The sequence below is a fragment of the Saimiri boliviensis genome, chromosome 12 (assembly GCF_048565385.1).
Source record: "Saimiri boliviensis isolate mSaiBol1 chromosome 12, mSaiBol1.pri, whole genome shotgun sequence".
In the NCBI taxonomy this organism is placed as follows: Eukaryota; Metazoa; Chordata; class Mammalia; order Primates; family Cebidae; genus Saimiri; species Saimiri boliviensis.
Window position 1 is genome coordinate 19,846,454 of NC_133460.1, and position 20,966 is coordinate 19,867,419.

Sequence of the window (20,966 nt, forward strand, 5' to 3'; positions counted from 1 at the left end):
CCTGGGAGGGTTCACTGTGACAAGTCACTGAGCTCTACAGTTTACTGCAAGTATGTTATATAATATACTTTAATTAAAACGCTGCTTTTATGTGTCTTGAGATGGAGTCTTGCTATCTCCAGAACCCAGGCTGGAGTTCAGTGGTGCGATCTTGGCTCACTGCAGCCTCCCAGGCTCAAGCGATTCCCCTGCATCAGCCGGCCAAGTAGCTGGGATTACAGGCGCCTGCCACCGCGCCCAGCTAATTTTTATTTTTAGTAGACATGGGGTTTCACCATGTAGCCTCGAACTCAACCTCGGGTGATCTACCTGAAGCCACCTCTCAAAGTGCTGGCATTATAGGCATGAGTCACTGTGCCCAGCCAGCACTGCTATTTTGTTATCAAGAAAGCCGTGTACAAAATACATGTCCCACCACTCTGGGTGTGAGTTCCGCTTCCATCACTAACTAGCGGAAGCCCTGGAGTAGATCACACTGTCTTTCTGGATCTCCTCTTGCGTATACATAAAATGGGGACATGAATGCCTGTCCTCATAGTAAAGCTGTAAGGATGAGGGGAAAAAGGCCTCAGTCCCTGGGCATGCAGTAGGTGCTCAGGTCAGGGTAGCAGCCACCATTTTTGCTATGAACCAGCCTCCCTGAGTTACATCTTTATCCTCAGTTTCCAGATCCTGGCTGGAGATAAGTCTGAGAGGCATGACAGAAGGTAGGTCATCCCTTAAGCACTGCTAATGTGTTCACTGCAACTTTCAAGTGTAGAGATGGTTTTTTAAACCATAAAGAATACAGTTACTGGCCAAAGCACTTTTAACATTCGGACCAATTTTTGGAAGCCAAAAATTAGAACTGAGGGTCTGCCAGGCAGGAGGATAGTTGGACTCAGTGGGAAAAGGCCTGGAACTGGAATGTCCTGTAATAAGTCCAGGACATAAGGAGGCTGCTCCCAACTTGGGCTAGCAAGTTCCAATGTCTGGTAGCAGGCAGGGGATCAAGGCCGCCTCCTTCCTCCAGAGCACCCAGATAAAGGCCGCTGACCCTTGGGATTACCTGAGGAGCAAGTTGCAAACACCCATACCAGGCTCCTGCCTGAGACTGTGGGAAGCAACGGGCCTGGCATGAAGCTCATGCATGTGTGTATTTAGCCATTGTTCCAGTTTATTGTGTAGCACACTGATCCAAAAGAGTGTTCCTCTGAAAAGTGAACACTTACACACAGTTGGTGGAAATGCAAATGAGTTCAGCCACTGTGGAAAGCAGTTTGGAGATCTCTCACAACTTAAAAAAGAACTACCATTAAACCCAGCAATCCCACTACGGGGTCAAAGGAAAATAAATCATTCTACTGAAAAGACACACACACATGTATGTTAACTGCAGCATCATTCACAATAGGAAAGACATGGTATCAACTTAGATGCTCATCAACAGTGGACTGGATAAAAGAAAATGTGGTACATATGCACAATGGAATACTATGCAGCCATAAAAAAGAAAGAGATCTTTGTGGCAACATGGGTGCAGCTGGAGGCCATTATCCTAAGTGAACTAGTGCAGAAACAAAACCAACTACCGCATGTTCTCACTTGTAAGTGGGCACTAAGCAATGGGTACCCATTGGGCATAAAGATGGGAAAAAGAGACACTGGGGACTACTAGACAGAGGAGGAAGGGGAGGGGACAAGGGCTGAAAAACTACCTATTGGGCACTATCTCATTTGCACCCCAAACCTCAGCATTGCACAATATACCCATGGAACAAACCTGCACATATACTTCCTAAATCTAAAAGTTGAAATTATTATTATTATTATTTGAGACGAAATCTCACTCTGTTGCCAGGCTGGAGTTCAGTGGTGCCATCTTGGCTCACTGCAACCTCTACCTCCTGGGTTCAAGCGATTCTACTTCCTCAGCCTCCCGAGTAGCTGGGACTACAGGCGTGCGCCAACCATGCCTAACTAATTTTTGTATTTTTGGTAGAGACGGGGTTTCTACATGTTGGCAAGGATGGTTTTGATCTCTTGACCTCATGATCTACCCACCTTAGCCTCCCAGAGTCCTGGGATTAGAGGCATGAGCTACGGTGCCCGACCTATTATTATTTTGTAAAGAATGTTTTTCCAAACTGGTCTGACGTTCAACATGATCTCAGGTGCTTGTTAAAGATGCAGATTAAGAAGGGAAGCCCAGGTGTGGTGGCTCATGCTTGTAATCCCAACACTTTGGGAGGCTGAGACAGGTAGATTGCTTGAGCCCAGGAGTTTGAGACCAGCGTGAGTAACATGGTGAAACCCTGTCTTCACAAAAAATTTTTAAAAATTATCCAGGTACAGTGATGCCTGCCTGTAATCCCAGCTACTTGGGAAGTTGAGGTAGGAGTATTGCTTAAGCCGGGGCTGTCAAGGCTGCAGTAGGCAGAGATCACATCACTGCACTCCAGCCTGGGTGACAGAGTGAGACCTTGTTTCCAATAAACAAATAAATAAAGGGCAGGATAGGGCTGAAGAATCTTTTTTTTTTTTTTTTTAGATGGAATTTTCACTCTTGTTGCTTAGGCTGGAGTGCAGTGCTCACTGCCACCCCTGTCTCCCAGGTTCAAGCGACTCCTACCTTAGTCTCCCGAGGAGCTGGGATTACAGGGGCATACCACCACGCCCCACTAATTTTTGTATTTTTAGTATGTTTCACTATGTTTGCCAGGCTGGTCTTCAACTCCTGACCTCAGGTGATCCACCCACCTTGGCCTCCCAAAGTTCTGGGATTACAGGCATGAGCCACTGCATCTGGCCCAGGACTCTGTACTCTTAAAAGTTGCCCCAGGTAAGTTTTAGATCAGGTAAATACAGTGAGACCCTGGACTAGAAGTTCACGAGAGCTAAAATACAAGGGAGGAAAAAATAAGAGAGAAAATGAGAGCATTGTGTTCGCCTGTCATGGAATCCACGCAGAGCATGGTTTGGTGGGGGAGGCTCCGCTACCTTTGTCTATGTGGTACAGGTAGGTCTCCTGGCTCATGGCGGAGAGGAGATGCAAGACGCAGGTGTAGATGCGGATCTTCTCGTCGCTGTTGTCCTCCCAGGTGTAGTCCTGGATCACGTTGAGAAGCTCTCGAACAAGAAACAGGACCCCATGTTCAGGATGATCCTAGCAGAGAACAAAAAAAAGATAAATAATCCCAAAGATGAAGCAGGGAAAAAGAAAATCAACACAGAAACCCAGATCCTCCCTCAGCAGCTGTAGAGAGATTAACGTTGTCAGTAACGAACAAAGGCAAGACCCACTCACAAGCCTGGTTACACAATACGGGGAAAATAACAAAACGTGATTCCCACAAATCAACATGCTCCTGTCTGGGCAAACGAGCTTTGAGAATCCCTTTTTGGATCCTAAGAAGGAGAAGGCAAAGTTACCTGTCAGCTTAAAGTTACCTGTCAACTTAATGGCCTGTTTCCAAAATTACGCTGTTGTTTTTCTGTGGGTGGTAGCAGTAAAAAAAATAATAATAATAATAATTAAGCCCTGTTCCAACCACAAAAGCAAGATTGTGGGCATAGTAGCAGATGGAACGGCAGAAGCCACCTACGCTGGGTGAGCCCCTGGATGGTCCCTGTCACCACTCAAGGCAGTGGCTTTAAATAGAGCCTCGCTCTTTGGGACGCTCAACAACAGTAACAGCCAAATGGAGGATGCTGTCTTGGGAAAAAGAAATCCTGAGAGACTCACAGTTTATAGCCAAGTGTTTCTCAGATGCTAAGCTGCATCTATAAAAAGTTCTGGGGTGTAAAAAAGTGAGCAGCTTCAATTCCATTCCAAAAAGGTGTATGTAAGTCTGGGCATGCCCTGCTGAAAGCTCTCCAGACTTCTCATTCCATGCAGAGGCTCTGTGCAGCCAGCCCCCTCCATGGCCTCGATGGCCTGCCCCATGCGAGTCTCCTTCCCTAACCCCAGCCACATCATGGCAGGGGAAAAGGCATGATTGGAACCTGCAGTGGCAGGAGGCCATTTAGCCCAAGATGTGGTCCTGGGTGCAGGAACAAAGCCATTGCCAAAACATGGCCCAGCGAGCATGCAGGGAGAAATGTCCCAGCCTCGCTTTCCTCCTGCCCTGCCTCATGCTGCTGCCTCTTACTGACTGAACAAACTGGGAACCAGAGGAAGGACAGAGGAGACGGTCTCCAGAGGCCAGTCTCCCCCACACAGAGCAGGACAAAGGGCACAGAATGGCACCAGGGGCTGGTACACTTGTCTAGGTTCTGGCCTCCAACCAGGCACGTTCTCTCTGACTAGAGTCTGTGCCCCAGGGCTTGGCTCTTGGTAGTCTGCAGTTCTCATCTTACACATTCGCTCCTTAGTGAGGCCTTCCCTGATGGTCCACCTGCAGCCCTCTTACTCTCTCTTCATCACAAATCATCCCCTTTTTTTGGTTCTGAGACAAGGTCTCACTCTGTCATCCAGCTGCGGTACAGTGGCACGATCACATCTCACTGCAGCCTTGACTTTCTGGGCTCTATCAATCCTCCTCTCACCTCAGCCTCCCAAGGAGCTAGGACTATAGGTACATACCACCACGCTTGGCTAATTTATGTATTTTTTGTAGCGATGAGGTCTTGCCATTTTGCCCACGCTGGTCTCGAGCTCCTGGGCTCAAGTGATCCACCTGCCTCGGCCTCCAGAAGTGCTGGGATTAAAGGCGTGAGCCATGGCGCCCAGCCTCTGTCTTGTTTTTTGAAGAGCACTTCTCAAGATCTTATGTATTCCTTCAGTGACCTGCCCAACAATATCTCATGGTTCTGTTTCATGCTAGCCTATAATCTCCAGGAGGACAGACACTTCATCTATTGCATTTGCCAATGTTATTCTGTTAATGGCGCCCCCAGGAGCGCAGTGTGGATGGTGTCCCTGATGACATTCAATCCAGCCCTGTCTCTGGCTCCTGGGACAGTACTGGACACTGACATACATTGGGTGAATAATGCTGAATGGATTATAGTTTTTGGTACCTTCTATGTGTCAAGCACTGAAGTGGCTACGGAAGCAACAACAGCTAACATTTATAGCAGCTACCATAGTTTTTCTGTTTCAGGGAGATGCTATGATGAAGCCCCATTTCCCAGATGGGGAATGAGCAGCCACTGAGAGGTTAAGTGGCCCAAGGTCGCACAGTTGCTTCATGGGGAACCCAAGGATCAAGCCTTAGCAGTTTGGCTCCAGAGTGGACACTGCTAACTACTGGTACCATATTCACACTGTCTCTGTATAGATAAACCAGGTGTCTCTGAACTTCTAGAACTTGTGAACTGGGGTGAGGCATACATGTAGTCAGCTACTTAGAATACAAGCGTGGAGTATGAGAACTGCTGTTACATGCAATGTGAATGTGTGTACATATTGCAGTCATACTTCCAAGTGGGTGAGGACAACTGTGGAGGGGTGTGGGATGTTCTGTACAAGCTGTTAATATCTGTTAAGAACTGCTCTTAGCCTGGGCTGGGTAGCAGTGGCTCATGCCTGTAACCCCAGCAGGAGGGGTTCGGGAGGCCAAGGTGGGCGGATCACTGAGGTCAGGCATTCGAGACCAGCCTGGCCAACACTGGTGAAACCCCATCTCTGCTCCAGAGATCTAGGGTGGCACCGCTGCACTCTAGCCGGGGTGACGGAGTAAGACTGTCTTACAAAAAGCAAAAAAAGAACTGCTGTTATAATACTGGCAAGAATGAGAACACAAGATGTTCAAAAGTCTGACATCCACAAACTACACACATCAAAATTGCCCATGCCATGATCTGCCTTCCATTCAGAGCAGCTGGAAACTTCCCCGTCTTCTTTTGCTAATAGCTGGCTTTTTTTTTTTTTTTTTTTTTTTTTTTTTTGAGACGGAGTTTCGCTCTTGTTACCCAGGCTGGAGTGCAATGGCGCGATCTCGGCTAACCGCAACCTCCGCCTCCTGGGTTCAAGCAATTCTCCTGCCTCAGCCTCCTGAGTAGCTGGGATTACAGGCAAGCGCCACCATGCCCAGCTACTTTTTTTTTAGTAGAGATGGGGTTTAGTGTTTTTAGTAGAGACGGGGTTTCACCATGTTGACCAGGATGGTCTCGATCTCTCGACCTCGTGATCCACCTGCCTTGGCCTCCCAAAGTGCTGGGATTACAGGCTTGAGCCACCGCGCCCGGCCCTACTAATAGCTGTTTTTAACTAGGCTATTTGATTCTGCTATGTGGCTGTTCAAAAATATATTTTATTGGCCAGACACAGTGGCTCATGCCTGTAATCCTAGTATTTTGGGAGGCCGAGGCGGGCAGATCACCTGAGGTCATGAGTTCAAGACCAGCCTGGCCAACATGGTAAAATCCCATCTCTACTAAAATACGAAAAAATTAGTCACGCACAATGGCGGGTACCTATAATCACAGCTACTCAAGAGGGAGGCTGAGATGGGAGAATTGTTTGAACCTGGGAGACGGTGGTTGCAGTGAGCTTAGATCCTGTCATTGTATTCCAGCCTGGGCAGCTAAGCAACATTCCATCCAGCTCTCTCTCTATATATATATTTTTTATTTATTAAGTATTTTTATTTAAGGATCTGCCTTGGCAATAGACAGCAATCTGAATGTTCCAGCAAATTCCTTTCAACACAAATGCACAAGTCTTGTGGAAGACCATGTAACACACCCTCAAAAAGATGGTACAAGGGCCAGTGGAGACATAAAGGTTTGTAGTGAGCCATTTCCATGAGCTTTTGCTCACAACCGAAGAGGTGGGACACTATTTCTGACCTTCTGTACACGGAAAAAATTTCCCATGTGACATCCATGCTTCAGTGGTTGGAACTTTTTTTTTTTTTTAAATTGTACTGAGTTGGGAGTGGTGGCTCACACCTGTAATCTTAGCATCTTGGGAGGCCAAGGCCAGCAGGTTGCTTGAGGTCAGGAGTTTGAGACCAGCCTGGCCAACATGGTGAAACCCCATCTCTACTAAAAGGACAAAAATTAGCCGGACATGGTGTCGCACACCTGTAATCCCAGCTACTCAGGAGGCTGAGGCAGGAGAATTGCTTCAACTGGGGAGGTAGAGGTTGCAGTGAGCCAAGACTGTACCACTGCACTACAGCCTGGGCAACCCAGCAAGACTCTTCTCAAAAAAAAAAAATTGTACTGACGGTTCAGTGCCAACAGCTGAAGTAAGGCAGATATAGCCTTTTTTTTTTTTTTTTCTTTTTAAAGACAAAAAAAATAGTCCTGGATTCAGACGGTGCTTCCAGTGGGAAAAGGTGTCCCCAGGTGTCCCTGGCAGGGCAGCCTCCCAAGTGGAGCAAACAAATGCTGACAAAGTGGCTCCCAGGCAGCGCCTAGTGGAAGCTCAGACCTCTCTCCCTGCTGGTCTGACACCCACCACATCAGAAATATCCCTTTGGGTTTCTGGTTTGCAGGAATCCTTCTATTAAACTCCTTGGGAGAAAAAGTATTAGGTTGGTACAGAAGTAATTATTTTCAATGGCAAAACCCACAATTACTTTTGGACCAATCTAATAATACCCTAGAAGTAACTAACTTTTCCCAGGAGAACTAAGATGAGAGGCAGGGAGGATGGCGGCTGGGCAGACATCCTGGCCTTGGACCCTGGCTCGTCGCTTACCAGCTGCTGACCCTTCATCTTTCTCTGCCCCAGTTTCCACTTCTATGAAATGAGGATGATAATAACAGGCTTGTTTTGAATGACTATTAGTGAAATGTTGGCTGGCCCATGGTGATGAGCTTGGTTAAGTAATACTAAACCCCTTTAGAAAAGGAATCAGAACACAGGTGAGCTCTTATGTTCTTCCAAAAGGAAGGACAGGGAAAGAAAAAAGGGCACTGGGAAGGAAAAACAGAAGGAGTGAAAGGGCAGGGGAGGATGAGGGGACATAGATCATCACCTGATGGAAGGCTGGCTGTCTCACCAGCTCCTCAGGTGTCCCTTGTGCCCTCCCGACGTGCTAGTCACTGTGGTTCTCTTCCAGGCCCTCTGGGGCACAGTGCTGCCTCCACCCTTAGGATTTCACCCATGTTGTACCCTTGACCCAGAATGCCCTCTCCTCTCCCCATCTGCACCTAGCTGACTACTTACTAGTCTTCCTTCAGGTCACAGCTCAAATGGTACTGTCTTAGGGACCTCTCTTGATTCCCTCACCCCCTCCCCCAAATCTGAAGCTGAGAGGTCTCTATAGTTCATTAAAAGACTTTTTGAGATGAGATCTTGCTATGTTGTTCAGGCTGGTCTTGAACTCCTGCCCTCAAGCAATCCTTCCCGCTCAGCCTCCCGAGAAGCTGGAAATGTTATTACTAATATCATCGGTTTTCCAGCACTAGTCAGTAGTCATCAGCCTCTTGGTGGACCAGTGCCAACTATACTTGGCCTTCTGTAGTTCTTTATGGAGCTTTATGCAATTGGAGTTAAATGTGTACTTATTTGTGTACTTATTTAACATGAAGTCTCTCCTTAATTCCTGGATCGACAAATGTTTGTGGAATAGACTGAATGATGAAACAGATCTGGACATCTTGCTGTGTTTATGGCTGGACCTTTTCTCCAGGATAAGAAGGAGAAAAGACAGCTCCCTACTGCATCTGAGATGATTAGTGCTGGAAAACTGATGGTAGTAACATTTCCATTTCCTGCAAACTGCAACTGAATCAAAATTAGGCCTCCAAACGGTGACAACTGAACTTGTTCATTCAACTCTATCTCACCACGTTGTTACATGAAATGAGCCACTGTGATTATATAGGGAAGGCTATTCCGTAAAACTAGTCCACCAAGAGGCTGAAGACTACTGACAATAAAGTAGAACACTTCAACATGCTCCAAAAGTTCTCTGTCTGCAGGGGAGAGAAGGCCATCTTGGGGACGGACTGTTTACTCCTACATTTTGTAAGCATCAATAAATCGGGCCAGCCGGGCACGGTGGCTCAAGCCTGTAATCCCAGCACTTTGGGAGGCCGAGGCGGGTGGATCACAAGGTCGAGAGATCGAGACCATCCTGGTCAACATGGTGAAACCCCGTCTCTACTAAAAGTGCAAAAAATTAGCTGGGCATGGTGGCACGTGCCTGTAATCCCAGCTACTCAGGAGGCTGAGGCAGGAGAATTGCCTGAGCCCAGGAGGCGGAGGTTGCAGTGAGCCGAGATCGCGCCATTGCACTCCAGCCTGGGTAACAAGGGCGAAACTCAGTCTCAAATACATACATACATACATACATACATACATACATACATACATACATACATAAATCGGGCCAGGGACTTTATCTGGTATCAAATGGGGGGTGTGTGTGTGTGTGTGTGTGTGTGTGTGTGTTTTGAGTCAGAGTTTTGCTCTTGTTGCCCAGGCTGGAGTGTCATGGCATGATTTCCACTCACTGCAACCTTCGTCTCCTGGGTACAAGCAATTATCTGGCCTCAGTCTCTCAAGTAGCTGGGATTCCAAGCACATGCTACACGCAGAGCTGATTTTTGTACTTTTAGTAGAAACGAGGTTTTGCCACGTTGGCCAGGCTGGTCTTGAACTCCTGACCTCAGGTGATCCACCCCTCTTGGCCTCCCAACATTCTGGGATTACAGGCGTGAGCCACCATGCCCGGTGTTTCCTGTCTTTTCTAAACAAATAAAATGAATCAAATGTTCAAACCCATCCTTTAAAAAAACCTTGCATACTGTTGGTAGAAAAGCAAAGTAGTGCAGTCACTGTGAAAAACAGTATGGGAACTGGGTGCGATAGCTAACGCCTATAAAGCCAGCACTTTGGGAGGCAGAGATAGGCTGATCACCTAAAGCAGGAGTTCGAAACCAGCCTGGCCAACATGGCAAAACTCCGTCTCTACTAAAAATACAAAAATTAGCTGGGCATGGTAGCACACGCCTGTAATTCCAGCTACTCAAGAGGGTGAGGCAAGAGAATCACTTGGACCAGAGAGGTGAAGGTTATAGTGAGCTGAGATCACACCATTGCACTCCAACCTGGGCAACCCGTCTCAAAAAAGAAAGAAAGAAAAACAGTATGGAGGTTCCTCAAAAATTTAAAAATAGAGCTACCACATGATCCAGCAATCCTACCTGTGGGTATATATCCAAACAAACTGAAACCAGGATTTTAAAGAGATAGCTACACTTCCATGCTGACTCCATCATTATTCACAAAAGGTAAGATGTGGAAACAATCTATATGCCCATTGACAGATGAATTGATAATGAAAAACGAGGTAGCTGCATGCGGTGGCTCAGGACGCAGTGAGGTACGATTACACCACTGCACTCCAGCCTGGGCAACAGAGCAAGACTCTTTAAAAAAAAAAAAAAAAAAAAGGGACTGGGTGCAGTGACTTACACCTGTAATGCCAGCACTTTGGGCAGTCGAGGTGGGAGGACCACTTGAGCCTAGGAGTTCAAGACCAACCTGGGAAAAACAGTGAGGCCTCGTCACCACAAAAAATCAAAAATTAGATGGGCATGGTGGCTCGCCCATGTGGTCCCAACTATTCAAAGAGGCTGAGTTGGGACAATATTTGAGCACAGGAGGTCAAGGCTGATGCAGTGAGTGTGATCACGCCACTGTACTCCAGCCTAGACAAAAGAGTGAGATCCTGTCTCAAAAAGAAAATGTGATACATATGCACAATGGAATATTGTTTAGCCTTACAAAAGGAGGAAGTTGTGCCATTTGCAACAACATGGATGACCCTCAAAAACATTAGTCTCTGTGAAATAAGCCAGTGGCAAGAAGACAAAAACTGCATGAGTCCACACAGAGAGAAGGTATCTAAAAGAGTTAGATTCATAGAATCAGAGAGTGGAATAGTGGCTGCAGGGGGTGGGGGTAGGGAAATGAAGAATTATTAACCAATGTCAATTATGAATAAGCTCTAGAGATGAATTAGCACTAGAGATCTGCTATATAACACAGTTCCTAAGTCAACAATAATGTATTACACACTTAAAGTCTGGTTAAGAGGGTAAATCTCACCTTAAGTGTTCTCACCCCAATACAATATAACTAAAATAAAAGCTGTGACCTGAGGGTAACAAATAATTTCAACCCAATAGGCTGCACACAGAGGCTCACATCTGTAATCCCAGCACTTTGGGAGGCCGAGGGGGGCGGATCACCCGAGCTAAGGAGTTCGAGATCAGACTAGCCAACGTGATGAAACCCAGTCTCTACTAAAAGACAAGAAAATTAGCTGGGTGTAGTGGCGGGTGCCTGCAGGTACTTGGAGGCTGAGGCACTAGAATTGCTTGAACCCAGAAGGCAGAGGTTGCAGTGGGCAGAGATTGTGCACTGCATTCCAGCCTGGGTGACAGAGAAAGATTCTCCAAATATATAAATAAATACATAAAATGAACCAGGTAGAGGTGGGATGTGGGACTCTTGTTCACGCTAGATCTAGTCACAGTGGGCGTGGCTCAGGCGTGGCGCAGCCCATCACCTGGGAGTTTATTCAGCTCACAGCCCTGGCTATTCAGGCTAGACATGCTGTAGCATCCGTGAGTAGTTACTAATGCTGCATCCCACAGGCAGGGATGAAGGGTTGCTAGTGCTCAGTGAACTTGAACAAATAAGGCACATTGCAAACGTTTCCAGCTTAGGTCATGCGGGACAGGCTCTGGAGTTGCGCAGCCCTGGGTTTGAATCCCAGCGCTGCTTCTTATAAGCTTTGTGACTTCAGGTACGCAGCAAGGGCCTTCTGGCTCTAGGTTTCCTTTGTGAAAAAGCTGTAATGATTCCTATCTTGGGGAGCTTGTGGGGAGGACTCCCAGGAAGTGAATATTAATGAGTGGCGTTAGCAAGGCACAGAGTACTTAATGAGGTGTCATGAACTACATCTGTTCTTTGTCTTATATCATTACTAAACCCCAGCAAAACATATGCAATGCTACAAGGAATAATAGCTAAAATCTGTTGAGAGCAGGAGCGCCTTCCACAAATGCCTAAGGGGCCAAGTGGGCAACAGAAATAGGTTTAATGGGCCCAGAGGTGCCCAGGAGAACTGAAGAGAAAGGCATATGCCACCTGTGTGAGCCAGCTCATCTCCAGCTGCGGCCAACTGGCCAGGTCGCAGGACACAGGCCCCACTCAATAGGACCTTATTTTTCCAGGGGAGATGCAAATCTGGGATTTTCTGTGATCTACCGATTTCTAAATGAGGAAACTCATTCCAAATGTTCTCCATCAGGACATGGCCAGCAAGTGTCTACTTAACTGCCAGTTGGATCTCCTCCAGACATCAATCTGTAATTCCAGGGACAGAGCTTCAGGTTTACAAAGCACTTTCACAGCCATCATTTCATTTAATCCTCACAGGAGTCCCTTGAGGTGGGCACTGTGATGACGCCTTAGAAAGGTGACAACTGGGCCGGGCGTGGTGGCTCAATCCTGTAATCCCAGCACTTTGGGAGGCTAAGGTGGGCAGATCACCCGAGGTCAGGAGTTCAAGATCAGCCTGGCCAACATGGCAAAACCCCAACTCTACTAAAAACACAAAAATTAGCTGGGTGTGGTGGCATGCACCTGTAATCCCAGCTACCCAGGAGGCTGAGGCAGGAGACTCACTGGAACCTGGGAGGCTGCAGTGAGCCAACATGGTGCCACTGTACTACAGCCTGGGCAACAGAGTAAGACCTTGTCTCATTTTTTAAAAAAAAGGTGACAACTGAAGCTCTGAGGAGTTACAAAACTTTCCCAAAGTCCCAGAGCTATGAAGTCTTCAGGTCGGGACTGAACTTTTAAAAGCTTCTGACTCTGAGAAGGCTTTTCAAAAATCCTCCAGTGATTTTTAACCTGCAGATGGTGAGTCCATCCTGATTAATCAGTGAACAATGACTCTTACCAACTGCTTAATTCAAAACCCTGAGTTTTTTCTTTTGTCTTCTTACTTGATAAATAACTAGTTTACCCAAAGAGAGAAAACTTACAAAGTACTAATATAGAGATCTGAAAACAGTGACATCAAGTGTCAAGTGAAGGAGCTCTAGAAGACGCTTCTGCAAGCTGCCCCCATTTGGGTGCCACCTACCCTGCCTGCAGAACAAGAGGCCCCCATCCTGAAGCGGTATCCTCAGTCCCCGGGCCTAGCCTCCTGACCTCACTCCCTCTCTCCAAGAACTTGGAATCTGAACAGACAGAGTCAGGAGCTGAGTCACTTTCTGTTTTCTCAGCTTCACCGAGGTGTAATTCACATGCCAAACGGCACAGCTGTTAACATGTACAACGCAGTGACTGTTAGGATATTCAGAGTTGTGTGAGCAGCACTACAGTCAATTTTACAACATATCATCAGCCAAAAAGGAACCTGCATCCAGTGGAGCTCAGGCCACTTTTATGGCTCAAGTTGAGGAGGATGTTTCTTAAAGTATGGTCCTAGGACCACTTATCCCTGCGTCACTGAGGGGGCTTTCAAAAATGCGTTGGCCAGACATGGTTGATCCCACCTGTAATCCTCCTAGGTACTGGGGAGGCTGAGGGAGGAGGATTGCCTGAGGCCAGGAGTTCAAGACCAGCCTGGGCAATGTGAGAGAGACTGCATCTCTATAAAACATTAAAAAAAAATTAGCCAGGCATGGTGGCATATGCCTGCAGGCCCAGCTACTTGGGAGGCTGAGGCAGGAGGATCACTTCAGCCTAGGCGCTCAGCCTAAGCATTCAGCAAGACCCTGTCTCAAAATAAAACAAACTAATTATTTTTAAAATGCTGATTTGTGAGCCTATGTCAACCTACTTGAGTGAGACTCTGGCGGGGGGTGGGCCAGGAATCTGCATTTTAACAAGTGTCTGGGATTCCCATGCACATTCAGCTCTACCAGTTGTTCTTAATTTGTTCTTTGCCACGGACCCTGTAGCAGCCAGCTGAAGCCTATGCACACTTTGTCGAATACTATTTTTTTTTTTAGATGGAGTCTTGCTCTGTTGCCCAGGCCGGAGTGCAGTGGCACAATCTTGGCTCACTTGCAACCTCTACTTCCCAGGTTCAAACGATTCTCCTGCCTCGGTCTCCCCAGTAGCTGAGCTTACAGGCACCTGCCATCATGCCTGGCTCACTTACGTATTTTCAGTAGAGATGAGGTTATACCACAAACTTCTGACCTCAGGTGATCTGCCCACCTTGGCCTCCCAAAGTGCTTGGATACAGGCATAAGCCACTGCGCCCGGGCCCTTGGAATATTATTTTTAATGCAGCAAATAAAACAAATAAGACTACAGAGAAAACCAATTACACTAAAATACAGCTGCACTTGTGATGCTGTAATCTATTGCTTCTTTGTGAATGCATTAACAGCTCTAACAGTGGGCTTAATAACTGCTGTGCTTTTAAAGGAAGAAGAACATAAACAAGCTTCTGAAATACCTTTCACACCTGAAATGTGATGTGAACATATTTGTTGATTTCTTTTGGTGACAAAGTCCCAGCTACTGCTACTGCTACTGTGGCTTATTGCCTATAATTCCTCGAGTGAAAGATAAATTTCACTCAGAGGTTTGTTAAAATAAAGCTGTCTTTTTTTTCCCCTCATCCAAATTCATGGTCACTCTGTCAGACCACTAGGGAGTAGGCAGACTCCAAGTTATAAGGACCCTTGCTAGGGAGGGTCCAGAAATTCCTCCTGCTGGGTGCCCAGAGTGGCCTCATTCTTTCCAACCCAAGCCTAGATGTACATCTCTTCCATTCCACAAAAAATCCAGTATCCTTCCAACAGTGGCCCTCTTAACCTCTGCTATGTTTAGTTTCTGTTATTTGCCATCAAAAAAAAACTTTGCTGCCACTTTCTTAGTGCTTTCTAGAAAGTCTACCATGGGCAGAGGCACTGTTCTGACCATGTGAGTATTCACTAACTTAATACTCATGGCAACCCAGAGAAGTGATAGTTCTTATCCCAATTTTATAGACAAGGAAACTGCAGCCCAGGGATGTTATATTATTGCCCAAGAACACAGAGCTGGAAGAAGGATGGGTCATGATTCCATGCCGGGCAGTGCAATGGACTAAATGTTTGCATCCCCCTGTAAATTCATACATGGAGACCCTAATCCCAATGTGATGGTATTTAGAGGTGGGGCCCCAGGCAGGTAATGAGGTCCCAGAGGACCAATTGCTCAAAAGGCCAGAGAGCCTGCCCTTATTTTTTTGTGTCACATAAGGACATAACAGGAAGATGGGCCTGTAGTCCCAGCTGCTCAGGAGGCTGAGGCAGGAGAATCACTTGAGCCTAGGAGTTCAAGGCCGCAGTGAGCTATAACTGCACCACTGCACTCCATCCAGTCTGGGTAACAGAGCAAGACTCTGTCTCTTAAACAAAAAGGCTGGGCACGGTGACTCACCTGGAATCCTAGCACTTTGGGAGGCCAAGGCAGGTGGATCAGGAGTTCAACACCAGCCTGGACAACATAATCAAACTCCATCTCTACTAAAAATACAAAAATTAGCCAGGCATGGTGGCAGGTGCCTGTAATCCCAGCTACTTGGGAGGCTGAGGCAGGAGAATTGCTTGAACCTGGGAGGTGGAGGCTGCAGTGAGCCGAGACCATGCCATTGCACTCCAGTCTGGGCAACAATAGTGAAACTCCATCTCAAAATACATAAATAAATAAAAAAGAGATAGAGAGAGACAGAGAGAGAAGACAGTTGTCTGCAACCTGCAAGTGGGTCCTCATTAGAACCTAACCAGGCTGGCACCCTGATCTCAGACTTCCAGCTTCCAGACACTGAGAAATAAATGTTGTTTAAACTCCCAGTCTTGGCACTTTGTAATAGCAGCCTGAGGTAACACAGCCCCTCTATTATTACAGTATGATCCCCACACAGCAAGAAAAGAAAATTCATTAAGCAGTTCAAATACTAACTAGAAAACCAACACAAAAATATCAGATACAATGTTCCTGCAGTTTCAGGCGTAAGAATACATATAATATTATAAAATAGGTCAAAGGAAGACATGTCTTAGGGTTCTGCTGAGAAAACCTACCGGAACTATTAATAAAGTAGAAAAGAAATTGCAGAGGAATTCCAGCAGGAACGATTCCGACGGCCGCATCTTCCCCTCGATATTAATCATCTTTGGAACTTCCGGAATGAGGCTTATAGCAGCTTTGAAAAAAGCATCAGCTACAAGACAGAAGAAAAGTCAGTGTATTAGAACTCTGGAAAATTTAATTGGCTTTTTTCTTCATGTGGCCTGAAGGCCAGTCCCGAGAGTTAGGTGGAAGTCAGGTCATGCCAAGGGCAGGTCCTAGCAGAGGGTTTCTGAAAATCACGATGGAGCTGGAGGAGCAATTCGCTCGACAGGGCACTGCTTCAGCTCAGAGAACCTCTGTTAGACTGCCTTTAGATTATTAAGTGAAAAAACCAGGTCACAAATTTTTGTAGGAAGTCTAGAAATGACAGTTGCCTGGGCTAAAGGCTCAACTTGGATTGGTTCACTGAATTCTCATGTCTACCATTCGAGGAAGGTGCTGTCAACAGGTGTACTTCACAGAAGAGAAGTAAGGGAAGGAAAGAGAAGCAATTCATCCTGCAACAGTGTCTTGTGTATATAGGAAGTTCCAATGGTGGTGGTGGAGCTGCTCAAACCCTGGTCCGTTTGAATCTATTCTGGTGCACACCATATTTGTTAAGTTACCATCAACATATCTAAAAGCGTGCGCACACACACACAAAGATTTCTGATTAACAGCTCCACAGAACTGTCACACACACACACACATACACACACAGACACAGAGCTTAAAGGTTTCTGATTAACAGCTCCACAGAACTGTCACACACACACACACACACACACACACACACACACACACAGCTTAAAGGTTTCTGATTAACAGCTCCACAGAACTGTCACACACACACACAGCTTAAAGGTTTCTGATTAACAGCTCCACAGAATTGTCTCTCTCTCTCACACATATACACACACACACACAGAGCTTAAAGATTTCTGATTCACAACAGCTCCACAGAATTGTTTGGGAAATGAAGATATTTAAAGAGCTATGAAATAATCTATAAAACAACAAGACTTCAAAGGGAGCAAGAAAGGAAAAGGAGTGGAGAGAGAATGTGTGAGCAACAGGATAGAGAGGAGGTGAAAGGGGAGGGAGAGCGGGAAGGATGGGGGTTGGAGGAAGACACAGAGGGAGAGAGAGTTCTTTCTAAAACTGCCAAGGTACTGACTGTGAGAAAAAGCCTCAAGGTCAAAACAATCAAAACATTGACCTCACAAATGAAATTTTAAACTACCTGACAAGATCAAATGTTTTCATGGTCCAAATGGACTTCCACTCCTAAATGACTTCCAGTGATACAAAGAGAACACTGTAGGGGTGAACAGTGTCCTGAATTAAAGCACGAAGGCCGTCCACCACACCAGAGGGGCAAACGCAACAGCAAATGCTCACTTTCCCGGGAGAACGGCCTATGTTTAATGAGAAGAGTATGTGTCTGAAGATGGATGATGGAGTTTTGCCATCTCTTCCTTCTTCAAGGAGAGGAAAAAAAAACCATGTCACAGAAAGACACTGCTTGTAAAGCTTTCTGGGTCAAGTTAGCTCTGCTCTGGAAGCTTCCTCGCCTGGCTGTTTCCCGAACCCCAAACTCAAACCCCTTCCACATTTATTAAGCACCAGCCGTGAACAGGGTACTGTCATTGGGATGCACAGGTGAAAAAGTGAGAGAAAGTGTTGACAACAGAAACTGTGGCAATGAGACCAACATAATCATACTAATTAACAACTATTTTCTTGGTTTTTACTTCTTTTTTAAGCCAGGTTGAAATGCAGTGGCATGATCTCGGCTCACTGGAGCCTCTGCCTCCTGTGCTCAAGCCATCCTCCCACCTCAGCCTCCTGAGTAGCTGGGACTACAGGATGCGCCACCACACCTGGCTAATTTTTGTATTTTTTGTAGAGATGGGGTTTCACCATTTTGCCCAGGCTGGTCTCAAACTCCTGAGCTCAAGTGATCTGCCTGCCTTGCCCTAAAGTGCTGGGATTACAGGAGTGAGCCACCTCGAGGGGCCAACACTTATTTTCTAATCCTGTTACATATTTTGGTCTAAGAATCCACTTATCTCAATCATTTTGGGGAGAGATATTAAACATGGGGCTTGGGGGAAAGCCACCTGATGTCAGTTCTGACAGAGAAACCTTCCAGAAAGGGTCAGAGACTGCAGGGTCTTCTATCTTGTGACCACTAGTAAGGCATGGCCCGGCGCAGTGGCTTGTGCCTGTAATCTCAGAACTTTGAGAGGCCAGGGTGGGCGAATCACTTGAAGTCAGGAGTTCAAGACCAGCCTGCCCCACATGGTGAAACCCCGTCTTTACTAAAAAAAAAATACAAAAATTAGCTGGGCATGGTGGCACACACCTGGAATTCCAGCTACTCAGGAGGTTGAGGCAGGAGAATCACTTGAACCCGGGGGTCAGAGGCTGCAGTGAGCCAAGACTGTGCCAGTGCACTCTCACTCTAGCCTGGGCAACAGAGCAAGACTCTGTCTCAAAAAAAAAAAAAAAAAAAAAAAAAAAAAAAAAAAGTCATGGCCCTACTTACAGAACCCACAGGAGCTCCCAGGCTTTGTCTTTAAGCAGTTCATTTCCTTAGTCTTCCAGCAGTCCCACAGTGAAGTAAGTGTATCATGAAACAAGGTTCTCAGTGGGAATGCAAATTCTGCTCAGAGCAACTTGAAAGACCATTTTTTTTTTCTATTTATGTGTTTGTTACTGACTGGCCCAGAGAATGTGCCTATTATTATGCCTCATTAAAAAGAGAGCAGCTTTGTCCCCAGAACTTGGCTCCTCTCGCCTGCCCCGCCCAGTTCCACTCTAAAGAGGGGAGCTAAAATAAACAGTTATTTAAAGGTTGGGGCGTGCAGGGTTCCAAAGCAGATTTTTAGTTCTATCCTCAGAAGACTTGCCCCATGCAGAAAATATTGTCTGGGTGATTTCTCGATCATTTTGCAGTAATTAGAAATCAAATCCTACTGCATGTGAGAGCAGTTTATCCCCATAAAGTTCAAAATAATCATGTCAACTTCATGTAACACTTTATTTTGTAGCTATTAAAAGCCATGGAAGAGAATTTAACATGAAATGAATTCTTTTTTTTTTTTTTTTTAAAGACCTACAGAAAAGGAGAACTCAGATCCCCGTTAGTAAAGAATACTGTCCCCTTTTTGAGCAATACTCTTCAAGCACAGGCAACCAAAGTAAAAATGGACAAATGGGATCACATCAAGCTAAAAAGCTTCTGCACAGCAAAGGAAACAGTCACCAAAGTGAAGAGACAACCCACAGAGTGGGAGAAAATATTTGCAAACTACCATCTGACAAGGGATTAATAACCACAACATAAGGACCTCAAAAACTCTATAGGAAAAATCGAATAATCCGATTTTTTAAATGAGAAAAAGATTTGAATAGATGTTTCTCAAAAGACATACAAACGGAAAACTGTAGTGAGACAATCATCATATCCCAGTTAAAACGGCTTTTAGCCAAAAGACAGGCAATGACAGACAAATATGCTGGTGAGGATGTGGAGAAAAAGGAAACCCTCGCACACACACTATTGGTGCAAATGTTAAATTAGTACAACTGCTATGGAGAACAGTTTGGGAGTTCCTCAAAAAACTAAATATAGAGCTACCATATGATCCACCAATCCCACTACTGCATATATACCCAAAAGAAAGAAAATCAGGTATATCAAAGAGGTATCTGCACTCCTATGTCTGTTGGAGCTGTTCACAATAGCCAAATCTGGAAGCAACCTAAGTGTCCATCAACAGAGAAATGGATAAAGAAAATGTGGTACATCTACACAATGGAGTACTATGCAGCCATAAGAAAGAATGGATTGTCATTTACAACAACATGGGTGAAACTGGAGGTCATTATGTTAAGTGAAATAAGCCAAGCACAGAAAGGCAAACTTTGCATGTTCTTATTTGTGGGAGCTAAAAACAAAAACAGTTGAACCCATGGAGAGACAGAGAGTAGAAGGATGGTTACCAGAGGGTGAGAAGGGAGTGGGATTGGTCACTGCATACAAAATAAAAATAGAAAGAATGAATAAGATCTAGTATTTGACAAAACAACAGGGTGATGCTAGTCAATAATAATTTAATTGTACATTTTAACATAACTAAAAGAATATAACTGAATTGTTTGTAGCACAAAGAATAAATGCTTAAGGGAATGGATACCCCATTCTCTAGGATGTAATTATTATACATTGCCTGCCTGTATCAAAACATCTCATGTATTTCATAAATACATACACCTACTATGTACCCACACAATTTTTTTTGGAAAAGGAAAAAATATATACTGTCCTGGTTCCACTAGAGGAAGGGAAAAGCAGCAAGTACATGCACTAAGCTTCCTCCATCTAAGTCCTCTGGGGTTCATGGAACATCCATGTTTCTTTTCTTTTTTTTAAGACAGGGTTTCACCATGTTGGTCAGGCTGGTCTTGAACTCCCGACCTCAGGTGATCCGCCTGCCTTGGCCTCCAAAGTGCTTGGATTACAGGTGTGAGCCACCACGTCTGGCATTTTTTTTTTTTTTTTTTTTTTTTTTAAGATGGAGTCTTGCTCTGTCGCCCAGGCTGGAATACAGGGGTGTCATCTCAGCTAGCTGCAACCTCCATGTCCTGGGTTCAAACAATTCTCCAGCCTCAGCCTCCCGAGTAGCTGGGACTACAGGCACATGCCACCACGCTGGGCTAATTTTTGTATTTTCAGTAGAGATGGTGTTTCACTATGTTGGCCAGGCTGGTCATGAACTCCCAGCGTCAAATGATCTGCCTGCCTTGGCTTCCCAAAGTGCTGGGATTATAGACGTGAGCCACCGTGCCTGGCTGGGACAGCCATATTTCTTTTCCATATCCCTCCCCGCCCCTCCTTTTTTTTTTTTTTTTTGCTTTTATTTCCAATGTCTCAGCACAA

The 20,966-nt window shown here is 45.7% G+C and overlaps 2 protein-coding genes across 4 annotated transcripts in view; one reads left to right on the plus strand and one right to left on the minus strand.

Moving 5' to 3' along the window:
• KNOP1 (lysine rich nucleolar protein 1) overlaps positions 1-20,966 on the plus strand; it is a 93,589-nt gene that overhangs the window by 56,730 nt on the left and 15,893 nt on the right. The window contains exon 6 of one of the 2 annotated variants that reach the window (XM_074381983.1): positions 19,138-20,242. The exons of the other annotated variant lie outside the window; for it this stretch is intronic. Coding sequence (XP_074238084.1) covers positions 19,138-19,171 — 34 coding nt within the window. The 3' untranslated portion in view covers positions 19,172-20,242. Of the gene's footprint in view, positions 1-19,137; positions 20,243-20,966 lie in introns of those variants that run through there. 2 annotated transcript variants of the gene reach the window in all.
• The window catches only part of VPS35L (VPS35 endosomal protein sorting factor like), a 149,683-nt gene that overhangs the window by 17,240 nt on the left and 111,477 nt on the right, over positions 1-20,966 (minus strand). For both annotated transcript variants that reach the window (XM_039478174.2, XM_039478173.2), the window contains exons 27-28: positions 15,991-16,130; positions 2,980-3,145 (exon numbers count right to left, since the gene is read on the minus strand). In XM_039478174.2, the coding sequence (XP_039334108.1) occupies positions 2,980-3,145; positions 15,991-16,130 (306 nt within the window). The remainder of the gene's footprint in view (positions 1-2,979; positions 3,146-15,990; positions 16,131-20,966) is intronic.